Here is a 24,436-nt window from a genome sequence, read left to right as displayed (position 1 = left end):
ATGAGGGCTGGGGGCATGGTGTTGTTTGGGGGCTCCTTGCTGGGGTGTCAGCCCTGAGAACAACATGAACTTCAACGTCTGGAACATCAAGGAGATGCTGAGCACACCGACCGCCCTCGGGTGAGCTTGACTGGGGGGAGATGGAGAGGTGATAGGGTGTAAAACCAAACACTTGGCGGGGCTGATGGCAGTGAAGTGAAACATGTCCAGAACTGATCTGTGGCTAATTAGGGAAATCTAATAGGAAGTCACTAGCTTCCCCTGGGATCTTGTTTATGTCCCCAGCCTGCCAGCACTGCAAAAGATCCACCCTTGTTGGGAATCAGCATTGTCTGGAATCTGTACTCTTGTCCATTCAGAGTGTTTTTGGGGCTGCCCTGTGAGTTTTCCTCATCTCATTAAATAAGTTAAGTATTCCTCTTTCCTGTGCAGAGGGCAGATAGAACGAATCGTGATGTGCAATATTATTGCACATTATGTAACTCAGAAATTATTCTGTATCCTGCATTTATCCACATGACTTGCTTTTCTCCAAGCAGAAGCCAAAGAGCAGCTAGAACTCCCCACACCTACAATCTACAATCTCCAGTGAAACAACAAATATTCAGATGTAAACATCTGGAGGGCAAATATGTAAGACAAGCTGCACTTTGTACTTCAGAGCATCCTTTGTATCACAAGGCTAAAAAAGGCAGTGGCACTCATCCCCTGTTTGACTCCAGAAAAGCTAATTGACAAATTTGGTACTCTGACCCTCTGTTAGTTAAATGACCCACTTACATAACTAACTTGTTCAAATTCACAGTTTTAGTCATACTGTCTCTTTGGCCAGAGGTTACCACAATGATGGATGATAACAAAAACATAACAGTAATTTTCTTGCCCGTTATAAAGATGCTTGTCATACAGACATGAATTAATTGAATTTTGCATAGATGCAGGGGGCAAAGGGGAGCCAAATCAGTGAAAAATACATTTACATTTGTCACAGGTTTTTCTTTAAAATTGAGCATTTCTTAACCCTATTGTCTTCTTAGTACTTGCTGGTTTATTTTGTTTGGGGTTTGGGGGATTTGTTAGTTTTCAGTAAGTTGTTTCTAAGTTTGAAAACCTGTGACTTTCTTTCAGATCAGAGGCTGAGAAGGGGAAATTTAGAGAATATATTAAAATGCATAATATTATATATAAAATATATTATTGCATTTTTATATTATATACAAGCTATACAAGATATATTTTTAAAAATATAAATAATTCTGTGGGTTTGTGCCATAGGGAAGGAAATGAGCGGAAGAAGTACAGATGCCTGTATGGAAAGGGATCACTTGAATTTCTTCCTCCTCCAAAGTAGCCTATCACCTACAATATCTTCCCTTTTAACTCATTTATTAATGCAGGAAGAAAATATAGGCAAGGTTTTCACACCCACTCCTCAGCATTCCACATTTTTTACAAGTGAGTTCAAAAGGGTCAAATAGGGCATAAAATGTTACTGGAAATGCAGCTGGCTTTTTGGAGGAGGTAAGAAGGGGAGAAAATTTTCTGCGGACAATTAACTTTTTCTAAAGGAAAGAAAAGTTTCCCACAGGAACATGTGAATGTGTGAGTACATTTGAAATAGGGGGGAAAAGTGTTGATTACTTTTTCCTGGCTCACTTCTATTACTAGAAAACCTTCCCACCACAGCAGGGTATGCTGTTTAATCCCCAGAAAAATCTTTCAGGGAGCTTTAAAACCGAAACATAAAATCAGTGTATAATCTAGGCAGAGTATGACTCACTCTGTGAGTTCTTTGCAAGTTTGAGTCAGGGTGTTACTTCTGAGAGCAGCTGCCACCAGGTCCCCAGGAAATGCAGAGCTCCGGTGATGCATTGCCCTCACAGCCACAGCTCTGCACAAGCCCAGAACTGCTCTAGGTTTTATTTGTTATCTGTCAGACACACAAATGCTTCTCTGCAGCCCTAACAGCCTGAGAAACAGGGTGTGGGGAACCAGAACCACTGTTCCACCTGGTTTTATGTACGAATATTGACAAAATAGAGATACTAGAGATGAAGCAGAGGGAAGATTATCAGGTTGGACAATAATATCAGGGTGCCAGTTATTTTAGAGGGTGGCAGGGGGCCACCTGACAGCTATACTGGGAAAGCTTAGGCTCAATTGAAGTGTATTGACAGAGGACACAGTTTTTATGGATTGAAGTGTCAGCCTTCATTAGAGAAAGTGCCACATCAGAGCAGTGCTGCTGCCTGCCCAGCCAGGAGGGCTGGTGGAGGGAGATCAGAGGCTGTGAGAACGGCAGCCACAAAGGCAGTGATGCTTCAATCAGCCTTTGATTGACCGGATAAGCGTCACAGGAGTGTGATGCTGAAAGCGCATTTTCAGACACCCTCAATAGATATTGATCCCTGTCTTGGCCAGGGAGCTCAGAGGGGAAGAGACACATCTTGCCTTGGCCCTGAACTAAGCACAAGATCCCTGTTCAGGCTATTTACTCTTGTAGTGCCACCACAAGAATGGCAGTAGGGAACTGGAGTCAGTATCTTTGCAGGAGAAGCAGAAGCCAAAAAATCCACTACCGTTAATTAAAAGAAAAAAGACTCTGGAATAGTAATAAGAAACTTCATTTAAAAATAAATTAAACTGTACAGCTCAAAGGGTTAAAAGCTTGCCTGAGGCAGAAAGATTATTTAGACTTGATTATTTCTATTTGAAATTGAAGTTACGAGAAATTTCTTGCACCATGAGAAAAGAAATAACTTGCTAAAATGCATACAAGTTACTCATATACTGACTTCCAAAGACATCAGAAGCAGAAAGCTTGCCAGAGAGTGTGTAAGGCCAAGAAATTATGAAAATATTAAAGAGACATTCTAAATGGATGCTTGAAGCTAAGGCCTACTTGGCCCACTACTCTGGTACTATTATGGTTTATTTCTGCTGTTGAGAATAACTTCCAAGTTAAAAAACACCATTCAATCGATTATCCCATGAAATTCCAACCCACATCACAGGTCACATATTTTGAAAGTTGCATTAAGTTTCGAGAATAAGCAGAAAATGAAGGAGTCAGCCAGGACAAAGACCAGGAGAGGAGCTGTAAAATTTCAGAGCCTCACAGGAATGAGAAACCCAGGCTGTAAGTGCAGGCTGGAAGATAGCTTCAGGTTAGAGAGGGGGATGGCAAAAAAAAAAAAATCCCTGCCTACAGATGCCTAACTTTTAATATGTTGGGGATGCATTTTGTGGGAACAAACAGGGCTACTCTGCAGAAATCCCAATATCTTCTTAAGGAAAAGGCTTTGTTGTAACCAGCAACCAGCTCAGGACAAAAGACTGGCATGGATTCCGAGGTAAGGATGTCTGGGCAATATTGAATCACAGCTGAACGAATAATGAATAAACTCATAGAAAGTAAAAATGACCTTGAGAACTTACAATAAGACCAGAGGGATTTTGAACCTGAAATCTGGAAACTGGAGGCAGCATTTAAGCTAACTGACAGGGATTTCATCGTGGTTAATGCATTCGGGCCAGTGCCAGAATCTGTTTGTAGAAATTCCTTTTAGGATGTGGTGTAAATTATTTGCAACAAGCAGGTCATGCCATTCCAGAGGACAGGAAGCAGAAGAATTTCCTGCTGTGACTGTTTCCAGCAAGGAAAGGAGGAGGCTGGAGGCTGCAATAGCAGCTTGAACTCCTTGATTTAAACCCCTCCACCTCCTCTGCACCCAAAGCCAAGGATGATCCTTGCTCATTTGCTGAGCACATTGGCACATTGGCAGGCAGCTGATAGTGAGGATGAGAGCAGTATAGCAGAGCTAGAGACAGTTCCTATAGATACAAGCTAAAGCCAGGAGGAAGAGCAGGTGAATGGCAGCTTCCAGAACTTAAATTGGATTTGTTGTGATTCACCCCTGGTCCCTAAACGAGAAGGAGCAGAAAGGGCTGTGAGATTTTCTGGAGGGGAACCAGGAGAAGAGAGACTTTATGGCACTAATCCTACTCAAGATGATGCTATTAGGAGAGAAAGACATCTTCTTTGGGAAAGAGGCTTTACTGCACTTTGAAGAGATGTGTCAGAAAGGTGTAAGTGAGCTTCACCCAACAGTGCTTGAGAAGAAGAGGGATGTTGGCACAGGTTCAGTGGGGATGACAGAACCAGACAAAATCACTTAGAGCAACACTGAAGATAAACGTTACATTGCAAATTGTAGACGTCTCAGTTTGCTTTTTCAAAAGACTCTTAAACCTTGGTGTTGGCACATTAGGAGGAATCCAAACAACAGAATATGAATATCAGCTTTTTTAAAAAAATTGATGAGGCCTATTGCAATTTCCAGTTATGATGCTTTAATTTATCAATACCCCTAGAACATCGAGGAAACATAAAAAGAGGGTGTTTATTGCATGCCATGTTTGTTTTGAGGTAAGGCAGAGCCTTAGAATGAAAGGTGTATGTTTGCATGTGATTGTGTTAAAATATTTGGAGTGGAGGTCAGAAAATTAGAAAAATGAAAGAAGCTCCTGAAAGTTCTAACTCCTACTATAAAAGGGGAATTTCCTCTGACAACAAGGAAACAGAGACTGACAAGATCTAGCTGACCCCCCAGATATGCAGAATGCTGCAGAATTTTTAGATCACTCTCATATCACGAGAAAGGGTTGGAGCTGCCAATATTGCAATAGCTTGCATTAAGTTAGGTAGGAAAATGAAATCATCTGACTGTCAGTCAGCAGAGGATGATTAACCATTTTTTGGAGCTGTCAAGAACTTCTTTTACATATCTAAAGTTGGTTTTGCTTTGGACACATATGCTAGTGCCAGTACAAAAGAATGTTTGGGCACCAACACCCAGAAGATTTGGGGTGTTGTTCACGTTAGCAGAGAGCCAAAAGTTCTCTGAGCTAAACTACAGCACTCCTCACTTAGGAGGGACTGCTAAATGGGATTACATACCTGGGATGTTTCCTCACTGTTTATGGGAAAGGGTTTATATTTAGGGCAGAACATGCATCCCTGCATCTCAGGCATTCTGAAGGGAATGGTCAGGTGGTCAGAAGCGCCGGAGTTGCCTGATCACGGATCTGATCCCACACGTGATCATGGTTGTTTGACCTCTGTCAGGGACAGGCCAGGGCCAAGCATGGCCAGACTGATGGCTTGTCCAGATGGTCTTGTTAGTAAATTAATTGCCAGCAGTTTTAAGCAAGGGAGAAAGAAATCCATTGCTCAGGGGAATGAGTGTATTCAAAAGAGACATCTGTTCCATCTCCCCCTCTAATTTGCAAAAATGCCATCAATCCTAAACCAACTGCTGAGGTACTGGACTTAAGACAGAAAGATTTGGCTCCAGAGCAGGCAACAGCTGCCTTTGGTTGTAGCGCAAGTAAGCCTAGGAAGTCACTTGGCTCATAAAGTCCTCTCAGCTCAATACTCCTCATAAAATCTTTGTTGTAAAAATCTTGTACTTCAGGTATTAAATAACAAATCATCTGAGAAAATGAACATATTGCGGGGTGTGATATTCACCAGTTGTACTGGACACTTTCAAAGTGGGTTTCTCAAGACCGTAAGGCATCTAAAAGTTATAAAAACCCTTCCTCAAACTAAGAGGGAGCTTTTTTTGGCTGGAAGAGAGGAGGATTTAGAAAACTGGTGCAGGAAATGTGCTACTCACATTGCAAGCAGTGGCTCTGCCTGTGTGGGGCCATGGCAGATCATGTGCTCACGCCTCCCCCACAAACAGCCTGGAGATTAGGAATTTTTTTTTTTTTAAACAAAGCTCAACTGAGATGGAAACAAGAAAACAAGAAGCTGTGCAAGTAAAATTGTAATTGTATTCAGTTTTGGGTTTTTTGGTGGTTTTGTTTTTTTTTTTTCTTAGCAGATTTGGGGTCCAAAGAGGGATTAAGGGAGAAGGTTTGAATTCAGACAGACTTATCAGGCTTTTTGAGAATCCAGAAACCCATACCTCATCTATTTTTTCCTGCAGCTCAGCGTACTTGGTGAGCTTAAAGCCAAAAGTATTAATATAATATTGTCAGTGACATTACTATATAATGGAGACTGAGCAGTTCAAGCAGTTCAGTTAGACTGCTGCTAAATCCTTTCCCTGTTGTGTCTATGATGTTTGGGCTCCTTCCAAAAGTAGGGATTAACCAAACACATCACTGCTAATAGATGTTGGGGTGATCATTTCTTATTATACACATGAGTTATTCTCCTGCTCATTCTCATATACTTGTATCATTTGATATGGAATAAAAACCTTGTGTAAAATTTTCATTAATTATTTTCGTTTCTTTTGGTCCCTAGTTCCCAGCTCCAAAGGCAGCAACATATCTCTCCATCGTAGTAGCTCAAAAAAACCAAGAACTGAGAATATAAACCTGGCACCGTTTTTTTTTTGTGTGTGTTATGTCCTAACCTAAGCACTCTGCCAGACCTTGTGGATGTGGAGCAATGGAATAGTGATCATTTAGACTAAAAGAGGGTAGATTTAGATTGATTGTTTTTAAAAAATTCTTTCCTGTGAGGGTGATGAGGCACTGGCACAGGTTGCCCAGACAAGCTGTAGATGTCCCATCTCTGAAAATGTTCAAGGCCGGAAGGGATGGCACTTTGAGTAACGTGGAACAGTGTAAGGTGTCCCTGCCTGCAGCAAGAGGGTTAGAACTAGATGATCTTTAAGGTCCCTTCTAACTCAAACCATTCTACAACTCTGTGAAAAATGAAAGAAGTCTTTTGTATATATTTTTACTAGCAAAAAATTGAAGCCAGCCTCCAACACAATGAGAAGCAGCGCAGCTGTGCAGGGAAATGCTTGTCTGAAAGAAGCTGGTCCTGTGCCACAATTCTAGTCCATAAAGCAGGAGAGGAGTATGAGTGTTTTTGAAGAGTAGAATCAAAGAAACACTGCAGAAAATCAACGGTATCTAGAAGATATTTATTTGAGTAACACTCAAGGGAAAGAGGAGCACTTTTGAGTAGCATGTTAATATGTTTGAAATACTTCCAGCAACTCATATCACTTCATCCAGCCATATGCTACCTCTATTTATTTGTTGTTCTACTGTGTCAGACTTAAGGCATCCGGAGAATAAGTGCCCAAGAAATGTAAACTATTAGTCAGAAGGGTTTACTCTCTTGGAACTGCCTTCCAATTAATCAATGCAACACCAGAGTTGTAACAGAAATTGTTACCCAGAGTAGCTGAAAGGGAGAGACCCATTGCTAGGAGCCCAAGGTGTCTCTCTAAGGCTGATTGACAAGGCAGGTAGGATGAGCTGTGTTAAATGCCCAGTCATGGGTTTGGTCTTCTGTCTGCAGGACATGCTGGAGAAACACCTTCACTCCCACAAGGTGAATGTGAAACTACCACACTCTGTTTGTGTGCATGTGGTAGTTGAAGATAACCTGTCTGGTTTATCTTATAAATCAACCTTATGCTATCACAGTAACAGCACCTTCCAAGAAGAGTAAAAATTAACATGTTGGCATGGGCCATGATCAAGCAGGTCCAGCAGGCCATGTAGAGAATTTTGCTTGGTTTCTAATTGCTCCAGACTCATTCACATCCCCCTCTACACCATTTCAGGACGAATAAGTTTTCCGGGCGGAGCAACACTGCCAGTGACTACTCGAGTCTGAGTGATTCTCAGCTGCTCTTTGGTTCCCAGTTCTGCCCAGAGAATCTGCAGTCAGCAGCAGCACCACTGGAGCTGGGCACACAGCTGGGACAGCAGAATTCCCAGGATGTGAGTCTCACTCTCAGCCCTTTACAGACACTCAGCCACCATTCAAAGTTAATGGAAAATGTTAAAATCAAGTGGTAACATTTGCCAATGTCAGTAACTGCTGAAATCAAGTTATCTTCTTCCTACATACACATACTTACTGTGACAAGAGAAAGTAACAGCCTGGTCAGATGAACATGGTATTTATAAGAGATTGCTATAAATTATTACTGAGATAGGTATTATTTTTTTCAATCACATTTTATAAGTTACTAAAATAATATTAAATTATTCTCAAGCTAATGTCTTTAGACCACCTACCTAGTCAAGTTAGAATATTGCATCTATTTTTCTTCCAAAAATGATGTATTTCACTTCCTTAGCTTTCTGAAAGAATGACAGAGCTACTCGGTGTTTGCTTTCCTGCACTGATGATGACCTTGCTGCATTGTTGTTATGGTAGATGCTTGGATGATTTTGGATAGGGATGAAGAGTTTCTATGCTCACAATGTTCCTCCTACAGCTCATGGTTTCTGATGTTACCAGCCTCCACTAAAATAGTTCCTGCACTGCTAATAGGGAGAAACAGATCTGAATAAACACACCTGGAGCAAAGATTAGGAAAGAGCAGTGGTGCCAGCTTGGAGGTCCCAGGCTGTCCTTCAGTTCCAGATGCTATCTGCTGTCCTGTGCATTTTGCCTAGGAGCAGTTTTCATCAGACACAAAACAGGAACTTCACTTTCCATGATGGAAAAAAAAAAAAAAAATAAAATTTACATTTTCTTATGTTTTAAGGAAAAGGCATTTCCATTTTGGTCACACAGTGTCTGGAAATTCTGCAGCACGAAGCTTTCATATCAATATTAAACTTCTTGTTCTAAAATGTGTATTGAAGCATCTGAAAAACTCATCTACAGTCTGTCGATGTTGCTAGTTGGCAGCAAAATTATGTCAGCTGCCAGGAAATTCAATAGGATTTTTTTCTTTAGATTCCTGTACAGGGAGATTCTACTGACAATTTGAACTTTTCCACAATTCCAGGAACACTGAAATTAATTTATAGTCTCTGTCTTGAGCATAGAAGGGGAAAAAACAGGCATGCATTATAATTGTAGCAAACTGAAAATCCTCAAGATGAAAGAAAAGCCTGTGTCTGGAGGAATTTGGGCTGGGTCTCAGTTCCATAGGGAGTTGATTTAACCAGGCACACTATATGAGGCATAATCTCACTAAATTCTTAATCTCCTCATCCAATCTAATCTGCCATCTCCAATCACTGTGCTGTCTGTCTGCAAAGCACTGGATTAAAAAAATGGTTTCTTCTAATTAATGTTCTGATTATTTTTCTACTTCAACATTTTTCTTTTGTTTGTGTCACAGAGTGAGCCCAGTATTTTTACCAAATACCAGACAAAACCACAGTTATTTGATGAAGAAACAAGAGAAAAAAGTTCTCTTAATTTTGGTACAGTAAGAGTCAAAAGTGTCTTGGAAAATTTTGAAGTGAATAAGAACAAAATAAAGGACAAATATGACCGGTATGTAGACATCCATTGGAAATTTTTTCTGTTCTGGTGGTTATCACTCCCTGCAGCTCCCTCTTCCCCTCTTACAAATCATACATGACATAGCTGTATATTACTCCCAGAAAAGTATTTTTCAGGTTTTAAATAATTTCTAATTGGAAAGAGTCACAAGGTAAGAGAATAGGGTTTATTTGCAATTTGTGTAATACATCCAGTTGTAAATCCCACGGAGCAGCAAAACTCTAACCTGAATTTAGTTTTGTGTTTCTTTATCTAGTCAGCATTGTTTCTTTTTTCTGTATCGATTCTCTGTTAAAACCCTTATTTCTCAAAATTTTATAGGCTATGTGGTGACTGATAAAAGGGACTCTGAGGATGGCCTTCACATTTGGGCCAGATGAGGGGATTGCCAAACACACTTGTGTGCAGATGGTGTCTTTATAAACCTGCACATATCTCTAGAATTTTATTTCCATACAAGATTTTTATGGGCTTGTTTTGGTTTGTTTTTTGTTTGTTTGGTTTTTTTTGTTTTGTTTTTGTTTTTGTTTTTGTTTCTTTGTAACAGACAAGTGTTATTTGTAATGTAATTTGCATCTGTTCTTTGTCAGATGTCAAGAATAACACGTACCTATAGGTCCTGAAGGACTTTAAGGCACAAGCCAGCAATTTGAAGCTCCAAAATGAAATATAGCAAACTCCTCAGTTCACCTATAAATAATTCCTAGCACTGCACATTTTGTAATGTAATATCCAAAGTGAAGTGTGTTTTTATTAAAAGCCTTTGATCAAATCTGGCTATGTATCTCTCTTGCTTTTTCCATGGGCACTAAGTTTCTGATAAGACAAGATTTTATTCTCTATTGCCTGTTAGAGGAAGATTTTTGTAATGAAATGAGAAAGCGGTTTTAAATGTTTAGGCATCATTCATAATTATTCTTTTTTTTTTTAATGCTTTTCTTTATGCTCCTTCCTACACTCCAGACCTGCTCCCGGCTTAGCAGCCTGTTTTTAGAAATAACTATGTTATCTTTGCAAAGATAAGTGTATAATTTATCAATTTGTATCCCCCGCAAGTTTGACTAAGGAAAATTAGTATCTTCCTTCCCATAAGGCTAGAGAGATTTCAGAAACACTGCCTAATTCTCATAACTAGATTCTACCTGGCCTCTGCATATTTTTGGCTGTTGTAATTTAGATCACTCTAATGATCGACTTAAAATGACCTGAATCTTCAGAGAGGAAAAGGCTAACACTTTGCTTAGCAACCATCTGTGCATTTTGGTGTGGCAGGTTAACCATGAATACAGTCTGGTTCCTGATATGCTGGCTCAACTTAAAAGGACAGATAACAGAAACCACAGGCATAATCTCAGGAGAAAAAGATTTGCAGTATTTGTTCTTCCTGGCCTGGGCTTTGTTGATGCTGAAGCTTTTCCCATGTTTTTCCCACAGTTATTTCAGTCCAAACACAATACCCAACTGGCAGGTCACTCACTGCACAGGCTGGGTCCTTCCGGAGCAGATAACACGCTGATCACACCCAGCAGCTAATGGCCAGTTGTGCAAATACCAACTAAGAAACTGAGAGAGAGGCCAAAGATTTGAGAGTAAAAATCCCATAACTTCATGTATATGACATATATGGGCATGAGTCTATATGTATTTTTTTCTTTCTTTACATTGCAGAGTGCATGTTTTCTTAAAACAACAGAGGTGACTTCAAAGGGTTATACCCCCTGAAGTAATTATGTTTCTGTGCTAACATTTCATACTACACTATGCTTTGCAATGTTTCCTGTCTCATTTTTACAGTAATCTTATCAATTTTTGTACACTACAGTAACTTACATAGCTGGTTCATACTTGGATTTTTGTTTGTTTGTTTGTTTGTTTGTTTGTTTGTTTTGTTTTTCATTTTAGTGAAGTCCTAAGCTCCTTTATTTCCAGCATCAAAGACAGGCTTCAAGAGGTAAGTTACTTCAAATTCAGAATGTAAAATAATGAAGAGTTAGAAATACTACAGATCATTCAGTGTTCACTTTCTGTCCTTTATTATGCTGATATCTAAAATACTACATTGTGTGTCTTAAGCACACAAATACTTTAAACCAACAGTTGTAAGGTTTTTTGCATACACCATTGCCTTTGTGGCCTTAAGGGTCAAGGTCTTTAGGGACTTGTCTCAGAGCCAGTGTTGAAATGTCTCTGGGTCTCTGGAGTAAAACAAGCTGTAGTGGCAGCCTGCAAATATCAGTTCTTTTTCACTTCTGCCTGAAGAAAGCAGTCTATTCTCAGGATTATTCATTGTGGTCTGAAGCTGAAGATCTCTCCCCCAACACTTCAATAATTAATTTTATTAGTTATTATTAATCCCATTTTACAGATCAGTATCTCTTTTTTGAAATTTGTTCAGATTTTGTGAGCTTTTTGAGCCATCCCAGATCTCCTTTGGGGTTGCAACAAATAGCTGGACAAATTGTTTCCAGTGACAGATAAACAACCATTTTCAGACTGTTCTGTTCCATGAGTTGCAGTCATTGTTCTGTGGCATCTGGGGCTGTGATTTTGCAAACAAAGGAAAGGCAATGTTTCAATTTTCCCATTTACCTTTGTTTTTGCAGCTGCAAGTGTGCTTCGAGAAGTTTGAAGAAATGTTTGATTCCAAACTCAAATCCAGTTTGGTTTGCCTAGAAACGCTTTCCAAGACATGTAAGTTCTCCCTGTATTCCTGTTAACAGCAGAGGGCACAGTCAAACTGCCAAATGTCAGCGTGTTGCCTGGAGGCTGGCGTGAACTGGGAAAGTCATGCCATTTAGAGCTGTTGTTCCTAAGGGAGGAGAGAAAATAAGACTTCTCCATGGTATGGACTTGTCAGTTTTTCCAATCCTACCCTCTAATTTTTCCCCTTTCTTGGCTCTCTTGTACTTAGGTGTTGCATGATTAGACACTGTGCTCAAATAGAAAAACACACCTCTGTGTTTGTGTTTCACCTGGAGTACGATCATTTTTAGACTATCTGGAGTACTAATGGAATACACAGTAAAAATAACTTAGATATTTATATCCTGAGTATCCAGTTTCAGTTTTTAGGGCTTTCTCAGATTTTCATACGTTAGTTTGAAGCCTTCCATCGCTCCCCTGTGCTTGAAGTAGCTAAGTTTCAGATGTAATCAAAACTAGTACAGCTCATTTCTTGAATGAGAAGCACATAGTGAAGCACACTATTGCCATGATAAAAGGGTGACCTCCAGAAAAGCTAATAATGTAAAATATTTTTGAACAACTCTGTCTCTGAAGTGGCTAATCACAGAAGTCTTTACTGAGGGAAAATGCTTCAAGAAATTGTTTCTAATTTAGGTTAGATCTGAGCCTTTGAGAGTACATTAATTTTTAATGCTGGTGTGACGCTTTATCAACACCCTGTCAGGACTGTGCAGAGCTTGCTCGGCTCTACAAGAACAAGAGGCCATTTTCAATATACACGAGAAATGTGAAGTGAGTTGTGTCTTGTGAGATGAAGGCAGCAGACCTTCACAAAAGCGTAATAGTATGCACTGTGTGGCAAAATGTGGCTTCCACAAAGCGCATCTTTGACAGATAACTTTTAAATCAACAGAGCCCTCTCAGCCAAAAAGAGTGGAGTCTGAGGCATTATGCTGGAGGCCACGATAGGCTGCACATTAGAAATACCAATCTCATTGTACTAAGAACTCTCCTTTGCTGTACTTGGCAAGGGCTTTTGGTGGGACCCGAATGTAAACAAGAATCTGTCTGCTTTGGCCAGCACAGCAAATTCCCTATTGCACATTTTCCCATCTCCTAATTACTTCAGTGCCTCAGCTTGTCCACTCTGCAGCAGAACTTTGCCTAATTTCACATACCTCACGTACAGAAATTGTTGTCATGGCACTGAAAATCAAATCTATTGTTCATGACTCCCCCTCTTCATTCCATACCATTTACTCAGCTGTCCTGTTTCGTCTCCATATCCATTTTAAATGAATGTGCCTTGAATAAAAAGAGAAGCCTCCCAGAGGTGCATGCTGCTAGATTTTCAAAGCAATTGAAAAGAAAAATTGGCACTTTCTGTAATGCATCATGCTGCAGAATGTTGAATATATAATGAAAATCATCACATGCTGCACAATGTTCTTTTTATATTTCTGGGAGGTTCATCTATCACTGGTTAATTGCAGATAAACACTGTCATTTGACTGATATCACAGTGACGGATAATTAAGTTCCCACTAAATAGATACCTATGCTAGTACCTTGAAAAGAGGCAATTCCCTTGAAAAACTGGCATAAAATTCCAAAACTCAGGTGATAAAGAGCTAAATTCAGAGCTAATAAAGTTCTGAATGCCAGTGAATGATGATACAGTACCTTGGGATGTGGATGACATGGCAGAGACATGTTAAATCATTGGCAGTGGAGGATTTCACAGGTAGGAGAGGAATGCAGAAGATGAAGAAAACTAGTGCACCAGGATGTTCCAACAGCTCTGGATAGCAAAGGAAGGTGGAACTTGAAATCAGTCTTCATTAAAAGCTTTTAAGTAGTATCACAGGCTGCATTTTTAGCAGTGGGTAGCAAGCATATTTGGCATAGTCTGCGTAGCCACCCGGCAAGAACAAAACAGAAAATATTTTTCAAAATGTATTTCGAAAGCATTTCCAAATGCTGTTGGGTTGGCATGGTCTGTGCAGGAAGATTTTCTAAAATGTTCTCTTCTGAGTGTCCATATGTGCTTGCACACAGTGGATAGAGCTGTGTCTGGCACTGGAGATGAGACAAGGTTTGGCTAAGCAGCTTCCACAGAGGCACAGGTGCTCTGTGTCTTGCTCACATCTTGGTGTGCAGTGCACAGGGACGTAAAGAGGCAGGTAGACCCTGTGGCTTCAGTTCTTCCACCTTATATACATACAGTTTCTCTGGTTGATTTGCCCACTCATTATTTGCTCTTTACTTCTGCTTTCTACTCCTCTAGATTGTTTCTTTTCATATTTTTCACATTTTAAATTACATTCCCACACTCCTATCAATGCCTTCTATTTTTTTATACAAATGCCAATTTTCAGCACTTAGCCCTCTCTGCACTGCTTTGCTCTTCTGGTATCTGGTAGTTCCAGCTGTGATAGCTCAGAACAGCTGAATCCTCCACAACAATTTGTCTGCAGTGCACATGAGCAGCATCCTCAGCGTGCCACAACCAATCCTCTGATGCACTGCCATCAAGGGTGACAAAGTAATGTGCAATATGTCACAGAGGTATGAGGTGATGCAATTCTCTGACAAGATCCAGTGCCTGGATCTTGTCAAACATGACTTGCTTCCATACTCCCCAGGCCCAGCAGCTGCTGGCAATTTTTCCAGGGGAAATGGCTGTGTTTAAAATGATGGGATTTGTGGTTGTTTACCTTGAACAGTATGGTCCAGACTGAGGAACCCAACTCAGACCCTCTTATGTCCTGTATGGACTGAAAAGTCAAAAGGTTTGAAACTGATTTTAAAAATGTTTTTTCTATGTAGCAGCTAACTAGCCATGCAGTGACTGACAAATCTGTTGAGGTGAGGGAATTAACCAGACTCCAAAACACCTCCACATGGATGGTGAGAGGAAGTGTGTATGTTCCAATAGATACTGAAACCCCTCATTGTCACAGATCAGGGCTTAGAGCACTGTGTGCTGTAGCAGAGGGTGAGATCAGGGGCAGTTCATCCCACAGTGCCCCGATGCAGGTACTATCTGATGTTTTGTGGAATGGCACCCAGGCTAAACCAGCACAACCTGCCAGCTGACTGCTCAGAGTATATCTGAGCAGGATGCAGCCATGACAACCCAACTGTCTTGCCCTATGGCACAGCTCCATGGCTGCCCAGGGAGAACATGCAGTGCTCTCACTGAGCTCCAGAGCTGTCTTCCCTGCCTGTGTCTCACCAGGTTTATAGCACATCCAATTTCCCCTACTGAATCTGGGTGTCAAGGAACCAACTTCCCTCCCAAGTTTTATTTAAAGCCTCTCTGCTCTTAGTGCCAATCTCAGGATGAGCTGCATAGATAATGACAGAGAGACATCAGAAGCAGTTGCTATTTAATATTCCTAGGCTGGGAGGCTGGTGCTCCCTCCCTTGACTGCTCAGGCTATAGTTTTTAGCTGCCAGAAGTGCAGCTGCACCTGGGTACAGGCTGGTTTGCAGGGAACTCTCAGAGCACAGGGTGGCAGCCCTACCCCGAGGTCCTTCAGCCTTTTATCTCATGCCAGATTTCATATTCCAAGTGTTATTATTGTAAACAGTAGCATCCGAAGACAAGGGTACAGCAAATCAAAACACAGTGATGTTTCAGGTTGTAAAAAACTGTTTTGTTTAAATTGCCTCAAGAGAGGCACAAGTCTGTGCATAAGTCACCCATTAAGTGAGTAAAGATTTTCTGCCTGTGATCAAGTTATTCAATAACTATATGCTGCAGGGTTTATTTGAAGAAAACCTCTGAAGCAGCCCTTCTTGATCATATTCAAAGACAAGAATCTTGAATTAACAGGGTCCTTGATCTGACCTAATTTTGTTGTCTCAAGGCCTGTTTTATTGTAAGCCTTTATTAACAATTATTTTTACCTTGTTTATTAGCGTTTGACAAGTCTGAACACTTCTCTGGGTTTGGAAGCAGGGAGAGAAGGAGAGTGCCCCTCCTCTGTACCAAGGGGTTTTTCTGCAGAATACTCCTACACGTACAAAGGAAACACTTTCAAAAGGCTGGCTGCTGGTTGCTTGCCGGCAGCATGCTGTGCTGAGTCAAATGTATGTGCAGATCACAAGCCCAGTGGATGCAGGAATATTTTTAGACTGAGGCTACTATGTTGAAGAAGAAGAATAGACAGACTAGGGAAATCAGAATGTTTTTTAAATAATTCTGAGCTAAAAATAAACATATTGGGAAGAGCAGCAATATAAGGTAAGCTTGCAGATGCTGCCCTTTCTCTGTCTTCACTATGTAGACATGGAAAGTGATAAAGTGACATGAAAAGAGTTTCTTCCTTTAGTCCCTACTGCCTTCCTTCTCTTTGTAGGTTGGCAGGCTCCCCAAAAATCTGCTCTCAGATTGCAGGCAGCCTTTGTGTCTAAGCAGGGAGATGAAAACTCTAAAAGGCCCACTCAAACATTCACTCCCCCGTTAAAAACCCATTCCGCAAGTTATAGATTTCCAGGTTTTGAAAACAGTATAAATCTGTCAGAGCAAGACAGTAAAAGATTAAAAACAACAACCAACATTGTCTGCAGCAGCATATTTTTTGCAATATGTGCAGATAATCCTCAGAAATCAGCCAAGCTCCTACGGAGAACAAGGCAGAGCCATGTGGTGATATGTGTCCTGAAATAATGGAGAAATTCCCCTTGAGCCCAAGTCTGGGAGGTGGTTTTAATTCAATGTGTGTGGGGATGATGCATGGATGAGGCAACTGTCACCAAATGAAAACTGTGTGCACTGTGCCCAAGCAGGCTCCTTCAGGGGAGGCAAAGTTACAAAGATATCTGGGCACAGGGGGTTCCTGGTGCCAGAAGGTGCCATTTTCTGTGCTCATCCCCGAGCGGCACCTCCAGCCCTGCTTTGCATGGCTGAATAAGACAAACACTTTCAATCTTCTTTCATAAGAGGAGATTACCATGTAAGCACTTAATTAACTTCCAGCTTTTCTCTGACCGTGTCTTAGTTCAGTATCTTTCTTTCCTTGCACATAGACAGCTGGGAAGGTGTGGGTTTCCAGACATCCTGGGGTGTATAGGAGTTCTGTCAGCCAGAGCTGGTGCTGCCCTGTGTCACCTGCAGCCTCTGGTGCTGGCATTTGCGTCCTTGTGTCACTTGCTAATTGACTGAATGCCCTTTGGCTTTTGCACGCAGGTGACTACAGCAGATTTAAAGCCTGTTTGGCTCATGAGAAGGCATTGATGAGCACCTTTCAGAGCTGCCTTGTCCCGTCATGCCACTCAGCTCAAGAATTGATAGCCCTTTAGCTGAGGCTTATTTTTTAAGTTTCCCCTTACTTTCTTGTCCTTGCTTTTTAAATAGTACATGACAACTTCCACTGAAAAGCTTTGTTTGAATCTACAGAAAGGCCACTGTGTTGTCTTTGTCAAAGAAGTCACCTGCCTTGTCTTAGTGTATTAAATCACAATCCACCTTTTATAAAATCTCGTTCTTATTCTGTTTCCCTCCATATGTTGGAGTACTTTTCTCCTCAAAGCATGTTCTAAAACCTTGCACCATGTGAGAACAAATTATTAAGCCCATAATTGCTCAGATTTTTTTTCCTTTCTTAATTCCTAAAATTTTAAAACATCCCTGTTTTTTTACAGAAGCAAAGCCTGTACAATCACTTTCTGCCTGCCGCTCCTAATAGTTTTTAGCTCTTTAACCAATTCCATCTACAGTTTGACAGAAGGGCACAGCTCAATGAGATAATTAAGTCCCTGGCAGCTTAATGAAAATAGCTGAGCAGGAGGAGAAGGGATCTCCAGTGCCCTGCAGCTCTGCAGCCTGTGAGCACAGCACTGTGGGGCAAGAGGTGCTCACCAAGGAGCTGAGACAAACACTGGTGAGAGCAGGAACAGCTTCAGATGGGCTCTCAGCTCCTCTGACACCAAATTCAATCAAACACCTTGGATCTGTAGCAAAAGAAGATTCATTAATTGCAGCGCTCTTGTAGCAACTTGTTGAATTGTAGGCTTTATTCTGATTTTTCTCAGGTATGCAGTGCTCCAGCACTCCAGGGTTTCAGTTTGGCAGTGCTTTACTTTAGCAAGAGTGCTTTGGATCCTGTTTTATACCGACCAGCCAACATTCCACACCATCTGTACACACCTTCCTGCACCCTTCACAGGAAAGACCAGACATGTTTAGCTCTTTCCCTCCTCTCTTTCTCAGCTCTTTCTCTCTGTTCTAATTTACAATTTTAAAGTAGACATCTATAAGATTGCTAAAGATTTTTCATCTCCGCACACACTGCCAACTGTATTCCCATCCCATAGTATATTAGGCACAGCAGTGATACCTATAAGAGTAATTGAAGCTGTATGGGGGGGAGTTATATTCTTATCCAATCATATAACACAAATCCCTGGTGTTTTATCAGTTTTTCAACCAGACTGACTGAAGCCAAGGGCATCTTGCTCCAATTTAAAACCCTCCCAGGGAGCCGGTGTCTCCACAGGACTCTGCTGGGGCCCCCACTACCAAGGGCTGTGCACAGCTGACTGGTTCAAGTGGTTTCTGACCCCATCTCTTCCCATGACCAGCAAATGGAAATTCCAATTCTTTGCACACTCTTTCATAATTTCCCTCTATTCCTTCCAGCAGTTTTCCTTCAGTTTTCAGCCTTCTGTGCATTTTTGACACAGTTTCTCTAGTTGCACTTCTTCAGCCATTAACCTCTCACACCTCCATCCTGTTCAAGCCCCATTTACCTTCACCTGGCTGCATGAGAGTGTTGTCCATACACGGGTGGATGAGCTGTACTTGGGTCCCCCTGCCTTGGCCATGCCTGTTGTATACCTGGCAGACAACCAAACCTCAGCCTTCCCTGCATTCAGCCTACCAAATTCTGCAGCTTTGTGCAGCCTCTCTTCTCTAGCTGCCACATTAACAGAGGGCAGTAAATGAGGTTTGGCCTACGTGCAGCATCTTATAAATTTCAAGTGCCTTGCATTAAAAATCCACCCCATTGATCATTGCTCGGGGTTTGGGGAGGTCGCAGCAGGAGAATCGTGTGGTGATTCATGCCAAGCCATGCAGGAAGTAGCAATAGTATTGATAGTACTTTATTCACATTTACAAATGAAAGACCAAATGTGGTTTTTATTGATTTCCCCATTTAGTGGAAGATGCTTTTCAAAGTCACTGCAGCTTGGTGCTGAAAGCTTTGACAGATAAAAGCCAAATGGAGCAGGCACTGCTGGAGATGGAGAGGAGACTTGCAGCTGTAAGTGAAGAAATTAATCTTTTATTCTGAATCCTCATTCTGAATTTCTCCTGCTTCTTCAAAATACTGACTGAATATTAAACTGCCTTCAAATGGTGGATTATAAAGTAGGCTGCTCCTGTTATTATGAAGGAAGAAAGGCATATTAAACTGCTCATTCTAGGCCAGATACTGCCAGAGGCTTAGCCAAGTGCTGGCTAACAGTGCTGTAAGCTCTGATGAAGCCCTGGTCAGTAAGAGAAGAAGCCAACAGTGCCTTGTTGTGGCAGGCTGTGATGGAGCACCCACTGCTTCCTCACCTGACACATGCCTTTGCTGGAGGAGACGGTGCAGTGCATGCCTGTGAGGAGAGAGCGCCTCACAGAAGTGCAACACCTTGTCCCTTCAACCAGGTGTGTCCCAGGGAGAAGAAAAAAGATGGGAAAAGAAAACAAGTGGATGTGAGAGACACAAGAATTAACTGTCAGAGACCTCCTGATCAGGTCTGATCAGGCCTTGCTGCAGGAATTGCATTTGGCAAAGATGTGTTACACCAGCACGTGAGAAGGCAGTGTTCCTAGGAGAGGGGGCATACAGTGGGTTAGGGGGATGGTCCAGTCCCAAACCTCTCACCTTTGTGGAACACTTTGGTGATATCTACTACACAGGAAGATAGAAATTGCTAATCTTTGGGTCAATGACACATGGTACCTAAAACTTTCTCACTATTGTGCCTTTTTGTGTGGTTTTTTACTACTTCTGCTTTGCTTTCTGCTTCCCCAGAAAGATGTAGAGATTTTGGATGTGAAATCCAGCATCCAGCTGCTGAAAGAGGGTCTGGAGTCACTGCCAGCCCAGCTGAATGACCAGTTCCTGAAAGCATGTAAAGAACTTGACTTCCTGAAGCTATGTAATATCTCAGCTGAGCAGCACACGCTTGTGTCTAGTGCCAGCCTGCCCCCTCACATGACAGATAAGTCTTTCCAGACCTCCCCTGGGCTGTGCCAACACTGTGTCTTGAGTGAGGAGCACCTGCACAGGCCGTGCTGCCCAGGCAGGGGAGTTTGCAGATGCTCAGACTGGTCTCATTTCCCCTGTGTGACAGTGGGGCAGCAACACGGAGACTCCCCTGGAAGGAACCAGGCCACTGGAGATGGCACACCTAAGAGTGGCCTAAACCCAGCCCCAGGAGACAAAGCCAGCCCCATTTGTACAGCAGCCTGTGGCAGAGCAAACACGTTTTTGCAGGAGGTGAAATGCAGCTTGGAGACACAGAGCTGTGCTGCCCATCCTTGCGTGTGCTGGGCTGGCAGACACTTTTTTGGGAGTAGTCAGAAGAAACACTGTCCTGTACCACTGGAAGTACCAACCCCACTGAGAAAGGCATTCAGGAGAGGCACTCGAGGGTTTAAACCCCTGACACTGTCACAGCAGCAGCAACCTCAAGTTTTGCACCATTCTGCACAGAAAGCTACACCTGGGGAAAGACACAGCAACTGGTCCACAGACCACGTGGTGGAGAAGGCAGCTGTAGGAAACAAAACAAAACAGAGTCCAGGAAGGATGTCCTGGAAAAAAGAAATTGGGAGAAAGAAAACCTACTCCACTAAGAGGAAAGGTGAACACTCTGGATGTGCTAACATTGGGCTGAAGCAGAGGAAAGCAAATGGGATTATGGACTTGGAGACCTCCAGAAAAAATTCCCTTCCCAGATACTTGGTTGATCTCACTTCAGAAAACTCTGACCTGGGTTTTGCAGCTCCCCATCAGCAGATCCTCAGCAGCACTCAGCTGGGGCTTACAAAGAGTTTCCCACCAGTGCCACACTCTGATAAAAGCCTGCAACAACTTGCAAGCAGAAGAAAGAGAAGCCTTGAGACTCAAAAAACAATGAATGTTTCCAGTGTAAAAAGGTATCTCTTGGATTCCTCTCCCGAGGAGCATGTACTTTCCCTATGTAGCACAACAGGTGTAAAGCAAATGAGCTGCTTCAGCCTCCAAAGCCCCTCAAGCTCCAAGAAATCACATCCTGTCAATCCGCTGGCTCAGCAGAATACAGACTGTTGCTCTTTACTGTTTGATGGTGATTCTTCTGATTGAAGGGGTTTGTTTCATACTTGGAGCCCTTAGTGCAGGATTATAATTTCAATTGCAGTTTATTCCTTTAGATGTGTTACCTCCTTAGTCAGAGGCAAGACTCAGGCCTGGATGCTTGAAAGTGCTATTGCCCAGTTTGAGATATTGTAAGGGACATGGGGTATTGGCAGGGCTCTCCCCAGGCTTGGAAAGCTGAGGGGATCTGTATTTTGCTTTACTTCCCTGCTCCCAGCAGAGATGCCATGGGCTTGAGTTACCGTAGCATTTACACAACAGTGAAGTACCTGACATTCCCAGGGAGGAGAGGGCTGGCAGAGCAGTCAGCTCAGTCAGATTTGGCACTGAGATCTGGAAACTCCTCAGCTAGATTGATAAAATGCTATCTCTGTGGACAGAGGTTTCACTCTGTTTCTCACTTGTAGTATCTCTGTCGTTTTGTTATGTAAAAGTTCAGGATTTTAGTAGAGTAGTGTTGTTCTGGGTGATTTCGATCAGGTTCAGATTTGTCTCAGGAGTTTGTGAACCTTGGGCAGGGACAGGTTTAACTAAGGAAAGCCAAACCCCAGCCTTTCAGGTTTGTCCACTATTGTAGCTCTTCTATTCCTCAGTTTCAGAGATTCCAGGAAGTTTTTTTGTTTCTATTTTATTTGTCATTTGTATCTCTTGGCTGATTAATAAATTCTCCAATATACCCTTTTCAAGGGCAGTGGATCTCAGAGACCAAAGACAGGATAGGCAGATCCAGCAGATACAATGTTGGACAGTCCAAATTCCCACAGAGCAACTCTTTTCGGGGTACCCAGCTGTGATTGTGGGCAGCTTCCACTGCTTTGGGCATTTGTGTCACATTTGATTTTTGATCAGAAATGTTACCAGCAAAAGAAACTGTTTGCTATTGACAAAACCATATTGCCACAGAATCAAATTGTACAGCTTTGTCATCCCAAGAGAAACGGCTGGAATCCCTTTTTTCTGGATTAAACAAACTCATCTTCACCAAAGCCCAGTGTCTCTATGTTTGGGGTTGGTTTTGGGTTTTTTGTTTTTTGTTTTTGGGTGTTTTGGGTGGTTTTTGTGTGTGTGTGTGTGTGGTGGTGGTGTTGTTGTTGTTGTTGGAGGGGGGCGGAGGATTGTGGTTTTGGGGTTTTTTTTTTGGGGGGGGGGGTGGGGCAGGGGAGAGGCAGAGTCCTGTTCCAGCAGGAGGACAGGCAGCTGCTCTTCAGCTGTTTAATTCCCCTAGATTGTGGAATTGGGAGAATTCTTTTTTAGCTCCTCTCTGGTGTTTAAAGATGGAAACCTTCACCCTTCTGGCTTAACATTGGCCCAGTGATGTTAATTAACAAGGAGAAGGGGGGGTAGTCAGATATGGGGAGCCCCCAGAGCCTTTGGACACCCCTGTCAGCGGAGGGGGTTGGTGATGGCTGCCAGCAGCAGTGGTGTTTGTTTCACAGTGCCCTTGTGTATCTGCCTCCCCAGCAGCCCCAGCACGGCCTTTGCTGGGCAAAACCTGTTTGGTGCGCTTGCCACCCTGTGCGCTTTTGGGATTGGCAAGGACGGGTGCAGGTCTCTGTGCAGCCCCTGGTCTGGATGCAGGGAGCTCGGCAGCACATGGCTGAGCTTGGAGGGACCTCTGGAGGTGTCTGCTGCAAGCCCCTGTGCAGAGGCAGAGCAGGCACTGGCTCCTTGGCACACCGAGATGCCGTGGGGTGCAATGCAGGGCTGCCCTGGGGACCCCTGCAGCTCCTTGCCACATGCACACACTGGAACACAGTGCAAAACAAAATCCCTGGAGATGGAGGTGTAACAGCAAAACCAGCCAGCAGCGCCTCCCCCTGCATAGGATAACTTCCCTGATGAATGAGATGAAGCCCCAGGGTGCCACCCTGGCCCCCACAGTCCCTCTGCTTATTCCTACTCAGGGTCTCCTCCAGGGTTTTAGCTGCCAACAAGAGCCAGTATGGCTGTGACGATGGCAGCTCTTCTCCCAGCCTTGCTGGACAAAAATGGAAGTGTGCATGCTGCATGGCAGCAGATTTCCCAGAGACTCTGCTTGCACCCTGCTGGAGCTGGTCCTGCCTCCCAGCCTGTACCTCTAGCTCACCGTCACAGACTCCTTGCTGGATCGGCCATACCCCAGGCATGTGTGCTTTCTCCCGACCTTTGCCTCCATGGAGCTGCCAGCACCGGTGTTTGCAGGGGTCTTGCCCCACCCTTCAGCTAGAGAAGGTGCCAGGGTGCTGCCTCCTGCAGCACAGCCAAGAACTGTGGAGGGCACGGGGCAGAACCATAAAACACACACAGTGGTCAGAAAAAAAAAGCAGCAAACTCGGGTTCCAGTCTGTCTGAGGACATTTAGTTGGGGTAATTTTCTCTGAAACTCTGAAACTGGAGTTTTGGAGCTTTCTTGGGGGAGAAACCAAGAGAAGTGAGAGACCGGTGATCAAAAGCCAGGTGGAATGAGCGCAGGGGTTGAGAGAACTGGCTACATCCTCCACCCAGCGTCCCCAGCCGTGAAGACAACAGGCAGGTGGTTGCTGCAGCAGCACAGAGCAGGGGGCTCAGCATTTCACCCGCCAGTGAGTCACTCGGCAGAGGAGGAAACCTCTGACAGCACCGAGGATGTGGAGGTGGCTGCGGTGCCCCTGCCTTGTGCTAAAGGTGGTTTTGTACCAATGACTGTGGTATATAAGGCACAGCCAGCTCCCTTTCCCACAGTCCCTCTGCGCCCTCAGCACTGCAGCTGCACCTTCCTTAGGATGGGACCGTCCAGCTGCGGTGGTGCCCAGTGCTGGCAGTGAATGGCACAGTGCAGGATCACCTGCACTCTCCCCCTGTGCAGCCTCCCAGCACTAATCCCCAGACCAACTGCCTGCCCTGCCGGCTTTCTGGGGCCTAGTGTGCCGGCATTGCCCAGATTCCTGGTCCCTGTGCTCAGCTGGCTGCCGCAGCCTCCTGACCCCACAGAGGAGCGCATCGGGTACCAGAAATGCCCCATGCACTGGTGGTGAACACAATGCCCCAGGAATGGAGAGGTGGCAGGGAGCGGGAGTGGGGCAGTGCTGCTGCCAGCACGCAGGTGCTGTCATGGGGACCTGAGGTGCCACATGTCCCC

General features: G+C 43.3%; 1 protein-coding gene across 1 annotated transcript; it reads left to right on the top strand.

The window, feature by feature from the left end:
* Positions 1-64: 64 nt before the first annotated feature.
* IHO1 (interactor of HORMAD1 1) lies at positions 65-24,332 on the top strand. Its single transcript, XM_040076540.1, has 8 exons — positions 65-120; positions 7,602-7,761; positions 9,123-9,280; positions 11,192-11,240; positions 11,893-11,980; positions 19,145-19,248; positions 20,011-20,478; positions 24,273-24,332. Exons 1-8 carry the CDS (start codon positions 65-67, stop codon positions 24,330-24,332), a joined length of 1,143 nt encoding a protein of 380 aa, XP_039932474.1.
* The last annotated feature ends 104 nt before the right edge of the window (positions 24,333-24,436 follow it).

Source organism: Hirundo rustica, chromosome 12 (genome assembly GCF_015227805.2).
Source record: "Hirundo rustica isolate bHirRus1 chromosome 12, bHirRus1.pri.v3, whole genome shotgun sequence".
Lineage (NCBI taxonomy): Eukaryota > Metazoa > Chordata > Aves > Passeriformes > Hirundinidae > Hirundo > Hirundo rustica.
The sequence above is the reverse complement of the archived record's forward strand: the minus strand, read 5'-3'. Positions and strand labels throughout refer to the sequence as shown.

What these genes read in the sequence shown, in the direction of transcription:
- IHO1 (XM_040076540.1), top strand. Translation starts at nt 65, where the DNA reads ATGAACTTCAACGTCTGGAACATCAAGGAGATGCTGAGCACACCGACC. An exon ending in AGCACACCGACCGCCCTCGG is followed by an intron (nt 121 to 7,601) that starts GTGAGCTTGACT and finishes ACACCATTTCAG; the next exon opens with GACGAATAAGTTTTCCGGGC. An exon ending in TGGAGAGGAGACTTGCAGCT is followed by an intron (nt 19,249 to 20,010) that starts GTAAGTGAAGAA and finishes CTGCTTCCCCAG; the next exon opens with AAAGATGTAGAGATTTTGGA.